General features: G+C 44.6%; 1 protein-coding gene across 1 annotated transcript in view; it reads right to left on the minus strand.

The window, feature by feature from the left end:
* The window catches only part of MEI1 (meiotic double-stranded break formation protein 1), a 38476-nt gene extending 21064 nt beyond the window's left edge, over positions 1 to 17412 (minus strand). Inside the window, 14 exon segments of the mRNA XM_066183596.1 lie at positions 989 to 1130; positions 2186 to 2304; positions 3889 to 4003; positions 4548 to 4682; positions 7163 to 7262; positions 7776 to 7892; positions 8691 to 8805; positions 9303 to 9433; positions 10639 to 10842; positions 11687 to 11792; positions 12564 to 12637; positions 14501 to 14551; positions 16922 to 17045; positions 17305 to 17412. Coding sequence (XP_066039693.1) covers positions 989 to 1130; positions 2186 to 2304; positions 3889 to 4003; positions 4548 to 4682; positions 7163 to 7262; positions 7776 to 7892; positions 8691 to 8805; positions 9303 to 9433; positions 10639 to 10842; positions 11687 to 11792; positions 12564 to 12637; positions 14501 to 14551; positions 16922 to 17045; positions 17305 to 17412 — 1641 coding nt within the window.
* Between the last annotated feature and the right edge of the window lie 128 nt (positions 17413 to 17540).

Consider the following 17540-nt stretch of genomic DNA (forward strand, 5'->3'; position numbering starts at 1 on the left):
CCGCACTTAACACCTCTGCTTGTGCATTTCACAGAGCAGTGGCAAACACAGCTATTTGAGCTCTCTACAGAGTCCAGCCCCAAACTGTTCAGAACAGAATGACTCAACTCACTCTTGTTGAAGGTCACAGGACAATTTTCTCACAGTCCATTGATTTTTACCCAAGTTCAATGAGCAAGAAACAGCACACTGACTCCAGCTTTGCCAAACTGGACATAGACTGCACCCTCCTGTCAGGGAGGAGAACAGCAGTGCCACTGCAGCTGCCTACCAAGAGATCCATTAAGAAAACACCAACCAAAACATCTCCAAGCTCCTAACAACTGCACAACTGTACCTGTCACAAAGCACAAGCAAACTTTACTAAACATTAGGAACCACAACAAAAGTCCCAGTGTTTGACAATTCTGCTTGAAGTGTCTTAGGGACAGGCCTGTACAGAGCACTAAAGCACTCATAAGTCTCCACAGCTCTCCACTTTTTAAATCATGTCACAGGCCTTATTGAAGCACAATGCTTAATACTGCCCTTGCTGGGCAGCCTTACCAGTAGCTTCTGGGAAGAAGCATAGAAATGAAATTGCAGGTGCAAACAATGGCTGCTTTCTGGGACACAGGCAAGTTTTGAAAAAGTGGCAGAAGGGGAAACAACAGTTCAGGCACCCTTCATTTTCTGACACATCTGGAGCTGCAGTGGATCCCACAGCATGGTAGGTACGTTATGGAAGTGCACAACCTGAAGAAAGACACTGACATCTATATGGAAAATTTATGAATTTCTGTACCCTATGAGAGCATACACTACCTTTTGCATGAACTGTATAATTCAATATCTGGCTGTGGAAAAGTGGCAAATGCCACAGTTGTTCTCGGTTTAGTTGATGTGCCCTCTTGCCAAAAAATAAAAACATTTATGCAACTCACTCTTGGTGCTTGAAAGCACCTTTCCAGGTACCCATGGAATAGACCAAGTTCAAAATAAATCCTACCATAACCATGGGGATGCAGAGGCTGTCACAAATCCTCAACAGGAACTCTGAGAAGTTGCTTAGTGTGTCTTTGCTCTCAGAGTTGGGGGCAGTGAAAGCATTCTCCTGGGCCATGGAGTCACCCTGGAATTCCATTGCTAACCTACAAACATACAGTGCATGACAGAGGAAAGAGGAAACCTCCCCACTCTGTAAAGGAAGACAGCAGATACTATGTTTTAATCACGATTTCACCACAAAGGACCATAAAACACTCATTGGGTTGGAAACAGGAATCTGGCAAGCACACTCAGTTACCTCTTGAGTGAAGTTTTTAAAAGTCATCAAAGTTGCACAACAGTACATGTTGGGAAAGGAAGACTTCATTTCTGTGAAGAAAGTCTCTGCTGTGGGAAGCTCTGGTGTGGCAAGACTGGTTTTCAGCCATACCAGAGTGCCTGATGCACAACATAGCAAACCTTGTGAAAATCAGCCAAGGGACCATTTAGCTGATATAAAATCCATGACAGAACTTGAGTGCCCTCTAACACCATCCCAAGACTCTGGGTCAGTGCAGAAAGGCATGCCTGCTTCTGACTGAATTATCTCAGCCAACCCAAGTGATGCAAGGCAAAAACTAATTTGGCCATACCACCTTAAAAACTGATCCTGATTCATCCTGATTCATACAGAAACTGATTTACCACTGTCTGCTGTGCAGCTAAGGGTGCCAAATGGTGCTCTGATCCAGCAAAAGAGGTAAAGCTGGCGCCTGTAAACCTATTTTCAGTAACAGGTCACAGGCACGAGCAAATCCAAGGCCAGCATCTGGAGCAGATACACATTTGTTAAATGCTTAATCCCCTCTGGCAGTGAAACCACATAGCACAGGAATCTGGTTTCACACATACCTTCCAATAGTTCTTACATTATTAGCAGTTTTGGTGAATTTTCAAGCAGTCCCTCAAAGCCCAAAGACACTGAATAAACTGATAGGTCCCAGGCAAATTTCATGGGAGACATATCCAGGTCTCACAAAATTTTCACTATTAATACATTCCCTTCACTCTGCTGTTTCACTGATCAGTGCCATGCACTGAACTCTCGCCTGTGATTTCTGTGGTGGGGCTGGGTAGAGGAACATAGTTGCAAGGACAGAAGAATGGACAGACATGGACACACACCACCCACCCATACACCTTCCTGACTTGTCCTCACCTGCAAGCATTTCTGAAACTTTCCAGGGTATTGAGCAAGAACTGACCCTGTCTCTGAGGAACTCTACCAAGATTTCTGTTTGCTGGGTGACTCTGAGACACTGAGAATAGGAGATCGCCCTGTTAAAGGAGAGAAGTCTTTAAAATCTTATGTCTACTTCTAGAAAAAAATAGCTTTCTCCTCTGACCCCAGCAGCAGGAGGAACAACAGATTTCACTTCACTCCTTCACACAACAATTTTTTTACTACTGTGCTTTCCCCAGAGAGGGCAGAGTTAAACAGCTTGTGTGCTCTTCCTAGGGAGGACAGAGTTACAGAACTACTAATTCTGCACTGCCCTGTCTTTAGAGTCTCTATTACTATGATTTGACCTGAGTTTTAAGCATTTCAGCTAATGGAGCTTTAAACCCTTCTGAGAAAACTTCATATTTTTAAAATTTTTTTTCTTCCAAATACTCTTCAGACAACACAGAATAGTTCTTCTCCTTGCGTAGCAATGAAATCTTAGAAGTTCTCCTACTTTGGCTCAGAGTTTTAAGCAGCTGTCCATGTACTAATTCTTGTTCCCACACAGCATCCCACTGAGCAAAGCATGAAGCCAACTGAAGCATCAGAGTTAATCATTTGCCCAAATTGGGAACAACTTGGAAGTCAAAATCTGCCTTTAAGTCTTAACCTGTTGTGTGACCTTCTCCATAATACCAGAGGAGGGCACAGCTACACACTGGTGCCTGGCAGTTCAGAACTCCTTCTCCATTTCATGCTGAGATACCTTGGCAGAGGTATCATCATTTCTCCTTTTCTCCTTTTAAACACAGCCTGGATATCCTCACTATCTGTCTAATTTCCTTCCTGTGAAGCCCCTAATTCTGAAAGGGGACACCTAGATCTTTGTGTGTGCAAACTGACTGACCAACATCTGCCTATGGGACAGAAAGCACTTCTGCCTTCCTCAGGCAGAGAAGGCCAATATCTGGTACCACAGAACTTGGGTCTAAAAATCGTTCATCAAGAATTTGGAGTTTTGCTATTCCTTTGAGCACTGAGGTGCTCTTGTCACTACTGGCATGCAATCTAAACCTACATGGCTCTAAGCCTACAGCAAGAAGGCTCAGCCCTAGTCTTTTCATTAGCCATCTGTACCTGGGGCTTCTCTCAGAGGTGCAGAGGACCCGGCAGCACATCACACTAACTATGGACGCCAGGAATAGGAAAGGATTTCTAGTTCAAATAGTGGCTAACTCCCTTGCTGAGGGATCACAGTGCGTATATGATGATACTCCTGAACTGAATGTAGAACAATTGTTCATTGCTGAAAAAATAGATTGACCAATGCAGCCTACAAGGTGGCAATGGAAAGAAGGGGAAGTTCAAATGACTTTGGACACAAAGAGAGTAGCATGCTCAAGTGGGGTCCCACAGAACACTGATTTAGAAAGAAAACATTCACCTGCAACCATCTTCATCTGCTTCAAAGTCTGGCACCATCTCGAGGCAAGAGGATCAAAAGAATTGATCTTTTCAATTCTCTATTGAAGAAGAATTTGGTTGTCTTCAAACCAAATTCTGGTTTGAAGAGAACCAAACAGCCAGGGGGGATTTAAGTGAGGGCATGGAACATATATAAAACATCCACATAGTGTCTTAGGAAGATCATCCCTGTCCTGCTTGGTCCTACCAACAAGCAACAACTTTTGACTTACTGCATGCCTCTTACTACTCTGTGATGGGGAAAGGTCGGCACATCGCTTCAGCACTGCCTCCAAAAGCTTCTGCAGCTCCTCAAATGGGACTGGAGGGGAGCTCAGATGGTCCTTCCTTAAAAAGTGAAGAGAAAGGCAAGATACCCAGTCCCTGCTGGGGACATTCCACTAGGAAGGCAACACCATCAGAAATAACTGCTCTTCTGATGGAAATATGCCACTGCCACTTCTCTCCAGCAGAGCAGAGTAAGCTCAGAATATCTGAATAGTGCCTGCACCCACACATAAGCCCAAACACACCCTCAGTGCTCTCTCTGCTCCCACTACAGTCAGGAAGCCCATGACTGTCCAGAATCTTATGTTTATTATTCTTATCAATCTGGATGGGGCACAGAGTGACAAAACCACAGTAGCTGCTGTACAAGCCTGCCTGGAACACCAGGTCCTTGCTGCACTGACTTGCTGCCTGCCACAGCTTCATTGCTCTGGCAGCTTTCCTGAGGTGGGTGGGAAGCTGGCTCTGCTACACCCACTCCTGCCTCAGCCACAAGTCCCACTGCAGAGCACGTTCACCCACACAGCCACAGGGGAACTGCAAATCTCAAGATGGTATCAACAGATGTATCTGAAGAAAAGTCTGCAAATACATTCCTGCCTACCTCAGGAAAGCTCCCACAGCTTTCACAGCCTCCACCGCCACGTCCAGCACTGGGCAGTTCACTGTCTCCATCAAAACGTTAATGGCTTCTATACACACACCTCGGTTTGTAAATAATTTTATTTCCACTGGTTGCCTGTGAAGATGAAACAAAGTAAGCAAGAAGAATGTTGTCAGAGTTAGGTAACTGTACTGCCCTTCTCTCATTTCAGCAAATGGACAGCTGAGCCATGAGATTGCAGCCACATTTTTCAGTATTGAGAGCCAGTTGCTCTCGAGGAGTTACTCTCAGACTTGAGCAGGTAGAGGGTTTGCTATAAAGAGGAAATTTCAGCCAGTCTGAAGCACTACCATGATAAAATACCTACAGCATGGATAACTGTGTGACTACTCCAGAACACTGACATGAAAAGCACAGGAAAAACAAGCTTTGCAAAATATATCTCTGTACCTAGGACTTTATGCTCAGGCCATCTGCTCTGGCATTTGTGAGTTCATCTAGCAACTTATATTTTTAAGTATTCCAGCAAACATCACCATCCTAGAATAAGAATAATACCATAAGAGTAGCTTCTCTCACTGCACTCCTAATGCAGATGCTGCCAGGACAGGAACCTTCACAAACCTGTAAAGTAATCAGGAAAATAAACACAATCCAACTGTTTTGACAATCCTTCTCTATAGTGAGCATTTTGGTCATACATGACCCAACACCTTTGAGCATTCAGCATGAGAGCATGGAAGAACAACAGGCCATTAATCCCATTACTGGACAGAGCTGTGTAAATGGCAGACTGTGCTCATTTGGCTCTGGCAAGTCAGGTTCAGTTGAGAGGGCAGGGGGGTGACAGGCAGCTACATACAGACAAAAGGCACTAACAGCCTGCCAGAGATTGCCTCCAAAGTGAAGCAAGAAAAGCAGCACAGCATGACAGAAGCCAGATTTGGGAGCCAAAAGTATTCCCTGTTATTCCATTTTCACAGTCGTACCTGACTAAAGCAAGCCAGGAGCACATGCTCTCATGCAGAAATGGGAAACCAAAGTGAACTTCAGTAGAAATTACACTAGTAGCTCAGTTACATGGCAAAAAGGGAACAGATGAAGAACCATCCTTTTTAGTCACTCAGTGGGATGGAACCCAGCTTTGCAGCCACCTCACATTCTGCCGTGAGAAAAAGCTGTGAGGTGGGCATGGCAAGGAAAAGGACTTGTGGAACTCAGGCATCAGGAGCCAAGCCACAAGTGATGCCCTGAACTTCCAAGTTGCTTCTACTTACACTGGGTAATTCTGTTAATCCTCTGTATTTCCTTTCTTTAATCACTCATCTTCTGAAGTAAAACACATCAGGAAGAAAAAAATCTTCACTGACTCATGCAGGGAGGAAGGGATGGAGGAATATTGCTGACCCATTCAAGACACACACACCCACTTTCAATATGGTCCACTGTGATATCTTTGGGGCCTGGGGGAAAGTGTGATGGGCAGCACTCTTGCAGCTTCCTGCAGCCTCTCATCTTTGGGCCCCAAACTGCACCTGCCACTTTGATTATGCTGGGAGAGACATAGGTCAGTCCAGGAAGAGCTACCCAACATTCCTGACATACTGCCAAGGGGAGCAGTACGTTCTGCATGGACCTCACCTCAATGTGTGGCTGACTTACACAAGAGAATCCAGCTGCAAGCTAAAACCAGGATGAGAGGTTCCAGCACAAGATCCCTTTCTCCACTATGAGATAATTTTAAATAAAATGTGATTTCTAAGGCAAAGCTCAGAGAAACAGAATGGGTGTGCAAGAAAATGACAGTAACTGCACAGAGTGTTCTCTTTGTTTTACATACATAAATGCTGTAATTAGTGTTCCCCACATCCTGGTTTGTCTTTTTGACAGATCCCACACTGGCATCACCACACTGTTCCAGCACTGCTTTGTCTTCTCTTTTTCACCCTGCCACTTGCTACAAAATTGACTATGACATTTCCAAAATTCTGCTCAAGGGCTCTCTTGGGGGATCTAAGTGGCAAAAACAAGGCTCTGTCACTAGCATGGCAGGATAGGAACAAGATCAGAGAGGCAAGAACAGGAAACAGGAGAAAAACAAGCCAGTGTATATGAATTCTTAGCAGAAAACAAGAGGGGAAAAGTGACAGAAGACATTAATATTTCAGCCTAGAATTTGTTTTTGCAGTATGAATTTAGCTCAGATGATGATAGAAGACCAGAGGCCATGGAATTTGCATGCTTTGTTTTGTCACAGAGGCACACTTAGCAGGAACTGGCCTGCTCATATACTCCAGGACCTTCCTGGCCTTCTCTCCTGCTCTGTCTACAGCTGAAAAGAGATTTCACCTCCCTGACTGGAAAGGAAGCAGGAAGAAGATATAGTGGTGGATCCAGGCACAGACAGGACAAGCTGGGAGGTTCACAAACAACCATCAAGCCCTTCTTTGCAAGAATAAAGGAGATGAGATTGTTAAGCACCATCTTTAAAACACGAAAAGTCTTGTGTGTAGATATCTGATCTTGGAAGAAAATCTTAAAAAGCAAAAGCCCCACAGTCTCCATTTTGGGGTATCGAACTCTGTCTGTGCAAGCGTGACAGGGTACTCCCTTACCGTTTCAGTATTTCAGTAAAGAGCAGGAGCCCTTGTTTGTGCAACTCCACATTGTTCAGCAGCAGAACACCTTGGAGACTCCTCACCAGAGATTCAATGCCTGTACACATTCAAGAGAAGTCACAGAGAGGCTTTTAATGTTCCAGATTCCAGAATGGAAGCAAAATTCATTTTTAAAAGGAAGAAAGATTTGAACCATTATTCTTCTAAGCTAGACAGAAATAACTGTCCAAAACTGTTGAGTGTTCACTCAGCTCCCTCATAAAACACCTCAACCTTCACTGCCGGAGGTAAGTCCCAAAGAACAGAAGGAATTTAACCATTCTTCCTAAATCTACTCTTGGCATATCCACAGAAATACTTCATATTAACTCAGAGACTGTCAGTCATGATAACTGGTTATTATAATGAATTAATGCTTATCAGAAACTCATTAGGACCATGACACTATAAATTCAAGCTACATTGGACATCACAAGCATGTGTGATAGGTACTTATTTTCAGTCCTTTATCCATCCTGACTGGAAATTGTGATTGTGTGTAAAGCACTAAAATTCAGCTAGAGGCAAGAGGATTACTGCAGTCACTCTGTCAGAAAGGCTGATGACTCACCATAGACGGTGTGACACTTGGAGAAGAAAAGGCGCTCTTCAGTCAGGAGGAGCAAGCAGCAGTACACTGACCAGATGAGGATTTCATTTTTGCACAAGAGACACTCAAAGAGGAACTCTGCAAACACACACACAAATAAGGTCACCCTGGTAAGAGGCAGACTGCTCACAGCATGGCACAGCTGCTCCTAGAACAGAGCAGAGGAAGGAGGAGGAAACCAGGAAACACAGCAATAGCCACAGGGAGAACAAACGGCTGCACTATGAAATGGCAGGAATGGAGAATAGAGTAGATGCCCAGGGGTATGCCAGTCTTCAAAAAGAGGTGACTGGAGAGCAGAAACCCATGCGCAGGCATCTTCCCAGCACAAACTCAGTAGGAAGGAGCTGAACTGTGGATCTAGCCTTTGGCACAAATGAAAAGCCTCAAAGCAAGTTTTACCACAGATGCAGTGACCTTTTTTTCCTCATGACTTTTACATCTCCCAAAGAATTTGTATCATGTAAGTATTTCTGTCTTTTGGGATTACAGAGAAATAATAAACCATCTCCCATAGCTGTGTTCTAAAGCGAAATCCTAGACCAAAATCTGAGCAAACTTAAAATATTTAGTGGAATGAGACAGAACCCCAGTTTGCTTAGGCTTGTATCTAAGGTCCTGAAAGGAGGACCCTGACCTCAATGACTTGGCCAAATTCTCTCTGTGGAAACTCCATTCTGCCTAGTGACACCTGCTTCTAAACTTTCAGTTGCAAACATTCTCTCCCCTCCTGCTCCTAAAATCAGCTGGTATAAAATCACCACCACATTATGCCATTGAAGGATTTCATGGAGCCAGCCTGATTCCTAAACCAAACAGCTAGGGGCAGCTTTGATACTGGGGAATGAATAATAAGATGGTACTGGATTTATTCACCTGGGACATCTGCGTGGATAAAAGCAGAAGCATATCTGCTAGGAGAGTGAACCAGCACTGCAGCCATACAGTGAGAACTTGCTGCCTGTAACATCTCATCTCTGGTCAACAAGAGCTGTTGGGAAGCAAAAGTCAAAAGGAGAAAGGAAGTCAGCTATGCAGCTATGAGTAGGAAACAGTTTGTTCTACTTTTTAAAATTTAAAACATAAGTTCTGTCTTTTGACATTTATTTAACAGATTAAACTTGCTAAGGTAAGATAAAACACTGAACCAAAGAGACTCAAAAAAGCACGTGAGAACCACAACAGAGTAAATCATGAGTAAGAATAGTTCTGCCCCCAGGCTTAATCATGCTGGTGCTGCATGTACTGTATCAGACCTCAAGTGTAAGTGAGTAAAACCAGCTAAGGCCAGGAGTAACATTTTCCACATTCCAGGATGCAGGAAGGTGACCAGTAAAGGTATCCCCAATTCTCAGTGCAGCCTCTATTGCTGGTGTTGGTAACAGAACACCCTGCTTTTTTATATATACAGTGCCTTAGATAAAGGTTCGTTACAGGCCAGCAAATTATTTATATGCACCAACAATTCACTACTACTTCAGCAATCACCTTTTTGAGAACAAGTGGCAGTGGATTTTCTCCTTCTAAAAAGTCAGGGTTCTCAGTCTCCTCCTCTGTCTTTGAATTTTTCATAAGAATAGATACAAAATGGTCAGATTTCAGCAGCTCCTTGAGCAAACCTGCAAAAGGGGGAGCAAGAATGAGCACCATACTGAACAGCACAGTGAGGATTATATTAACACATGAGTATTTACAGACTAGGACTTCTTGCCAACTTCCTCCCCTCTCTCGGAGGGCCTCACCTCCAGTTTAGAGAGCTTCTTCTTACTGTGACCCCAGATACTGCCATGGACCCCCATGTCTTGCAACCCCTTGTTGCTGATACTTTTTGCTGGTCTGATCTGCTCTCTGTTCCTTCTCAGAGTCATGTATGTACATGGATGCATCTCAGGAGCCCTCTACTTGTGTTATCTTCTGTCAGTAACCACACCTTAAACTGTTTCTTGGGAGAGCTCTTGCCCTGCATTCTTCTCCAAGCAGTCAGTGACTCGAATAAAAAGACATTTTCCCTAGAACACTTCCTAGAGAACAGGCATTTAACTTCCCCTCCTAATTTCACAGGCTCTTACAGAAACAGCTGTGTTCAGCTAAAGGATACCCACACTCCAAAAAACCCCCTCAGTATAACAGCATAGATCACTGCTACAGGTATTGATGAAAATCATCAGTACACATCAGTACAAATTCACAGGGGTATGGTCTGAGCTACAGAATTCTACTTTCAAAGGAATCACAATCTATTTCTAGTAGCTGAGTAGATAAGCTGAGGAGCAATCCAGTTCCTGCTTGCCTCCTTCTAGAAAAATTAATTCCCTGGATGGTTTACAAACAAACAAACAATGTCAGAAAGGCTGAAATTGTGCTCGCCAGCAACAGCTGAAACATACAGTTAGAAGGATAACTGCAAGAAAGTGCCACTTCCACATTAGCTCTATATCTAATTAACATGATGACCCACATCTAAAGACTGTATTTTTTAGACTCCATCCCACTGCTCTACAAAACCCACCTGCCCATGCAAAGTACTTGCATTCAGACACTTTGAGGGATGATCAGGCCATAGCACAAGCTCTGAAGAGACTGAAAATTAGTCAGTGATGAGCAAATGTGAGGCATCAGGGAACACGGGGGCCTGGGGGTGCTCAGCAGCAGGTCTGGGCCACTTCACTGCTATGGAGTAACAGAAAGGATTGACACCTTTGGACAAGCAGCATAAAGATCTCCTATGGAACAACCCACATCAGAGCATCTAAACCAGCCAAGGATTTCTTCCTCATTCTAAGCCTTCCCTTGCACCTTGCAGTTTCTCTCATCAATGCCTTACCCAAACAATTAATTTGCAGCTCCTTTGTCTGTGCACGCCCCAGGGTATTCAAGAAGACACCACAGAGCCTTTCTTCAAAGTGTCCTGAGAGCTGTTCTGTGCCAACAGGAGAGGAGTACAGCTTGCCATACAAGTAGCAGACAGCAGCCTTTATACCTTCATTTGGGTACATCAAGCCCATCAACAGATGATCCACTACATTACCTAGTATGAGGAACAGGAACAGCAAACATTCACTGACATTTTAAAAGCACCAACCTATTTCCCTTGAAAACTTGCAAAAGCCTGCTGGACAGACTGGTGTATGCAGGTTAATGAAAGCCACAATTAGGTGATGTGCTCAGCACCATCTGTCCCTCTGAGCAGAGGTATAGTAATAAACAGCTAGCAGAGCTCACTGTTCACCTTATGAAGATCCATCATCCCAGCTCCCTCCACAAACAGTTCAGCTTGCTCACTGGACCCCCAAGCACTAGATCAAGGAAAAAAAAACCCTAAAAGTATGTTGCCTGTGAGGCAGACCCACAACCACAGTTCACAGAGGCTCCTTTTGCCCGGTAGAAGCACGATAACCACCTCTGAAGGTTCTGAGATTCTGACCTGTATCCCAGGAGGCTTGAATGCCACTGACTTCTGGAGACAGGCTTCTTGTGTGACCTTCATGAACTCATCTGAGGACAGGGGAGTGTATGCATGTGTTGCTTTGATCTTTTTCAGCCTTCTGATGTTTGCATTTTTGTAGTGGAGTTTTTTACAGATTTTTATGTAAACAAAATGATGCTATTCTAACTGTCCTTCTTGCTTATCATTCCTCTCTTGAGTAGACTTCGTTTGACCAGTGTAGTTGGAGAGGTGGCAACCTCATCCTCCAATCCATGATAATTGTCCAAAATCTCTATCAACCAAAGTAGAAAAATAAACTTCTCTCTTTTTGCCCTGATGACTTCATTGTGTGTGTGTTGCTCATTTCATGTCCTATAGCGACATGCATGCGTGTGTACGAGGGCTGTGAATACCACCCTCCAGTTGGACATGACATACTACTCACTGTGCTTTACTACCAGTATATCAGCAAAGCCTGGGATGGCATCTGCCAGCTTGCCCAAGAGGGAAAATGTAGGCAGGCTGCTTCTCATGGTAGTTGCTTTACACAGCTGTAGAGGAGACAGAGATGGAAAATGTTTCAGTGATGAGGACACAGTCCGAAGGCAGAAATGCGCCCAAACCATCAAGTTCTCAGTGATGCGTAATTTTCCAGAACAAGATCTTTTCCAAAACAAGATCTTTTCCAAAGATGGGTCCTCTTCATCACTTATGATAAACCACAGGAAAACCCTGAATACCACACTTAGTCTTTAAATGTCTTCAAATGAATTCAAGGAATTGCTTGCTTGTTGTTCCTTTTCCACTTCCTCCCCTCCACCTCTTACATGAGCAGATGAACCAGATTAATTTCTCAGCACTTTTGCTACATCCCTTTTTTGTACCCCATGGGACCATCATAAACTTAGGAACAAAGAGAGTAAGAGCCCATGGCACAGGCTGAAAAAGCTCCTCATATAACTGAAACAGTAAAGTAGGAAAAGAAGTATCTGAGGAAACCACACAGCTTCATAAAAGTACTGTGAAGCCCCATGGCTGCAAGGCATCATGAGAACAATATAAAAACTCCATGGTAGACACTAACACTGCCAACATCACAGCTGGCATTAGGACATCCAAGGTCAGGCTGGATGGTGCTTTAAGGAACATGGTCTAGTGGAAGGCGTCCCTGCCCATGCCAGGAGGGCTGGAACTAGATGGTTTTTAAGGTCTCTTCCAACCCAAACCATTCTATGACTCTGTGATCCCAGTCTTGCAGGGCCACTCATTCCCCAGCCTCTGAAAAACTGGAAGGAAGGGGAAGAGAACTCATCTTTACTGACCTCCTTCTGACTTTCACCCAAAATGCAGTGTAAGTACTGTTCTGACTTCAGCTCCACAACAAGTCGCACCAGAACTAGGCAGAAAAAACAGGATCAGTAATGCATACACAAGAGCACTCACAATCCATCTTCCATGGGGCTTTAGCAGACCAGTGAGCAAAGAGCTTAGAAATGAAATGAGCACAGATGTGCTGAGAGAGCAGGGTTACAGCAGCATTCCCACATTCCCAGCACTATTACTTCTGATAGCCCAGCTCAAGCTCTCTGAGCCATCATTCCACCAGTCCTGCTTTGGCTGCACTACAAACCACACATGGAAATGAGCTGCAGGCAACAAACTGAGCCTCAGGGCAGCCAAGTAAATGTAAGGAATCAGGAAAGACAGGGGAAAAAAACTCTAGCTTAAAAGCGTAAAAAATTATGGTAATTGAATAGACCAGCATTCCTACTGCATGAAAACTGGCCATTAAAAATGCATCCTTCCAGAGAAGATATCAGAACTGAAACTGCTGAGGATCTTTAGATTCACACTCAGAGCTCCTCCTTCAGCTGCTGGCCCTCCTTCAACTGTCCCTAAGGTAGGTGAAGTCTATCAGCCATTCCCCACTGCAGTTATCCCACACACCTCACCAGAAAGCAAGGCACCAGTCACCAGAGTGGTGCTGTTTACCTCCTCAGCCCCAAGTAAATGCTGTTATTATTGGTTCACTGAAACTTTAAGCACTCTGTCAGCTCTGTACTAATAAGAGGAATCAGCAAGAAATTATGTTTGCCAGGCAGTGGCAACACATCACCTGGGGTTTCCCTAACAAAATCACAAGGGAGTTGCCTGATGCTGGCAGGCTGCCTGTGCCTCCACACATATACCAGCAGGCCAGTTGCAGGAAGCAAAGTTCCTCTTCCAATACTTTTAGAACTGGCACCTGAATGTTCAGCAGATAAAATTCTGGCAATAGCCCCTTTACTGAGACACTGCACACATTTCTACACAGGATTTGGTAAGGCTGTCTTGGATATAGCCTGCTGTCATGGCATGACTCATTTAAAAAACCTACACTTTTGATTCATATCCTAGGAAAGCATTCTAAAAAGAAATATCAGAGACTTTTGGGTTCACCATTTCTTGGTATATTCAAGGCAATACTAGAGACTACTTCAGCTACAGAGGTACACATCTCAACAGAAGCATGTCTGAGAAAGGTGATTTATAGATGGTTTAATAGCCCTTTTTTGCCTCAAACTCTCAGAAACTTAAAAAATTTTCAAGACTTGGGCAACACTAATTAAAATTGCTCTGTTAGAGAGCATCCATCTCTCAACAGACCAGTAACATGACAGAAAGACTTCTCTACTTTTCAACCCCATTTCAAGCAAGTGTCTGAAAACTAAAATCCCTCTGGAAGAAGTTTGTCATTTTATTTTTCACAGCTGGACATGAAATGCATCATTGCACTGCTGATATTGCTAGACTCAGCAGAGGTGCCCAGAGTTAACTGGACTGCAGAGATCCCTTTGTCAGCCCTGCAGATGCTTCCTTCAGTTTTCAAATGAGTGACTGCTCACAAAGAGGAATCTACTGCCTGTACAGCTAAATCACAAATACCCTGTACTCCTGAGGAGAAAGTGGTAGATCCCATAGATTTCCATTTGCTTTGCCAATTTAGTCAGGTCTGAAGATGCCAAAGTTGAGGCACTGTTACCCATCTGAATTCATGACACACAAAAAACCGGTGAGAGAAATCTTAAATGTTTAAACGTACACACACTCCCCTGCCCCCCAGTATTGGAGCAGACCACTCATTTTTGTTGCATGGATAACATATGGTCTTCCTCACTGAAGCTGTGTCGAAGCTGAGCATCCCACTGTAAGTATCAGACCAGACAGAATCTTTCCTTCACAAACTTCCAGTAATTGAGATAAGGCATTTGTCTCTCACCTTCAACTAACAGGTTCAGGGCACTGCTATCTTCCACAGAATGCAACATCCCTACAAGATAAACAACAGGTCATGGAACTCATTCTTGCTTCTGACCACCAGTGCTGTAATTTCTTCTTGTTAAAAAGAGCCTTTTTTTTCTTTTTTTCAGAACTGGTATGTTTTCCCTGCTCCACATGACACCAGCCTGATTTTGTCAGACAAGGGTGGACACTCTCCGGGAGTATGGCAAAAGGTGCCTCCATAAGCAGGACACAGACACATGAAACACTCGGTTCTCTTGCAAATTTTTTATGTACTTCAGAGTTGAAGTCAATGGCTCCACCTATGTCAGGGAATATGTAACTGCAGCCACCACCACATATCACTGTGTGTATCCAGTATTATACATCTGAAACAACACCCTAAAAAGATGGAAGTCAAAGCCCAGCTCTGAGTTTTGTCCTTTGTGTCCTCCATTCTTATCAGTTACTATGAACAGTCTTCTCCCTCCACAGTACTGAAAAACCTGAAACCAAATCTGAACACCAGGTTTAAATCATCTGGAAACCATTCCAACATTAAATTGAACCTGAAGGCATCACTTCACAAGTAAATTTTACAACAAGAGCATAAGATTTGATATATTAAAATAAACCACTGTCTCACTCTACTACAACCCAGCAGACAAGAAACTCTACCTCCCAGCCCCTCCCAACCTATAGCATCAGGCATATGGCTTGGATCCCCACTTCTGCCACACTAAATCATTTGTTTCAATACATCAAATCAAACTACCTCCCCTCTGAAGGCTCCATGATGTCTCAGAATTTTGATCAATTAAAGCAATGTTATGGCAGGTGAAGAAATTACTTATTTCCTGCCTCATCTGCCCAATCCTTAGTAACTCTAGAAAAATTTGTATACAGCATTATTGAACATTACAATATTAGCTGCATGAAATTCAGGCTTATCTGAAATACACCACCTCATACATAACATTCCACACTCCACCTCCCTAAACCTTCTTTCTTCTGCCTGTGCTTATTCCAATATTCTCTCTCCACTATTTCTCCAGGAAAATAGTGTATTTTCCTGAATTCACTATTAATACTTCCTCCACAGCTCTGCTCAAACTTTTGGGGGGTCCCTCTTACATTCTTGCACCAAACAATCCTTGGTTCATCCAAGCTCTATTGAAAATGAACACGCCATTGTTTGTAGCCCCAAGCTTGGACTGGGAATCCAACAGCTCTCAGAGTTACACCGAGTAAAACTCAAAGATGTCCTCAAACCACCCAATCATAAAGAGAATTCTCTTCTTAGAGAATTATTAAAGCAGACAAGAGCATTGAAATGCAAGCACAGCACCCCTGTCTTCTAGGGTATTTTGTGTTAGGTTGAACTGGCCACAATCACCACTCTTTCCACTACTCTGAAGGATTATGTGTGCACACACTATTAAAAAAAAAAAAAAAGTGCAATTAAAAGAATAAAAACTGCATAAAGTTCTGTTTCTAACAAAACTGCTTCCAAAACATGCACAACACAATTTATGGGCAATCAACTGTTTGAACTATTCAGTGTGTCAAGGCAGGGACAGGGACTTGTAGGTTAATTTTCCCTAAAGAACAAGAACTATCGGCGATGTGCAAATGAGATGGTGGAATTAAAGGAATCTGGTGTATCTGCTCTTTGAAGGCACTCTTATTTCTACCCTCCACCTTTCCCTTCCTGCCTTACTGATCCCTCATTTAGACCATTATTTCTTCTCCATCAAGATTTTAGACATTTCAAAGATATCTCCCTGCTATGCAAACAGAAACCAGTAAGAGAAGTTCAAGATCACAGAGACCTGCTAGAAAGACAGTTTCTGACATCCTGCTGAACACTATTTTGTTGAGGCTGACTCACCAGAAAGCAGCAGGTTTTAGTTGTGCAGCAACAAAGATTTCTACAAATGTAAACTGATGGTGTAAAAAAACCCCACTACATAGATCTGTGGCTTGTACATTCGATATCAAATCCTGCAACACGTTTTTAAGCTCACACTTTGATTTCTGTACGAATCTTCATAGAATTCCAGAGGCATGAGACCAGAATGGAGGGCATTCAGGAAAGAGTAAAATGCCAGGCATTCCCTGTTCTCCAGAAGGACTTTACAGATACATCAAGATACTTTTGGAAAACTGCAAGAGCTTTGGAAACATGCCAATCTTGCACCTTGGGGAATGAGAAAATTAATTAACCTATTCTGTATCAGTAACAAGCAGTTTTCTGCAGGAAATAATTACACACTTAACGGTAATAGGATGGAGGTAGGCACCTCAATACTCTTTTGCCCTTTCGTTTTGCTTCAAAAGTGGGGAAGCTTCACATGTATTTAACACAAGGTAACTGCCTCCTCCCAGCTGCTGCACCAGGCCTCAGCAGAGCTCTTACCAAAGAGGGTTCCTATCAAATGCATGCACACCCTCTCATCTGGCGCCAGCAGCTGGACGACTGTCGGCGCCTGCCAGGCCAGGGCATCCTGGAGACGGGAGAGGACGTGCTTCTTGCGCACCAGCTACGGACCAAACACAGCAGCCCGTTAGGCCTTGAGCCCGACCCTCGCGCTGCTCCCACCCCCCTGAGGGGAAAAGGGCCGCCAGGGCCCGGGTGCTGAGGCGCCAGGGCTGGCCAAGGGCCACCCCGGCCGGGCCCCGGCCTCAAACCGAGCGCCGGAGAGCGGCAGCCCAGCCAGCGGGGCGGGGCACGCTGGGGAAATGGGGGGGGCGGCAGCCCAGCCGCACACGGGAAGGGGTGGCGGGGCAGGCGCTGCCCACCGAGGCGCTGCCGTCGCCAAGGATTTCCACGGCGCAAGCGAGGCAGAGCGACGGCTGGAGCGGCAGCGCCCAGCGCGGCCCGTGATCTCCGCACGGCCCCGCCGCCATGGGCCGCTGCCGGGGCTGCCGTGCACCGCCGCCCGCCGAGGAGAAGCCGGCTCCGCCCCGGCCCCGGCCCCGCCCCGGCCCCAGCACCGCCCCCAGCACCGCCCCCGGCCCCGCCCCCGGCCCCAGCA

Source organism: Chamaea fasciata, unplaced genomic scaffold, assembly GCF_029207755.1.
Source record: "Chamaea fasciata isolate MVZ Bird 193981 ecotype frontalis unplaced genomic scaffold, bChaFas1.0.hap1 SCAF_5, whole genome shotgun sequence".
NCBI lineage: Eukaryota > Metazoa > Chordata > Aves > Passeriformes > Sylviidae > Chamaea > Chamaea fasciata.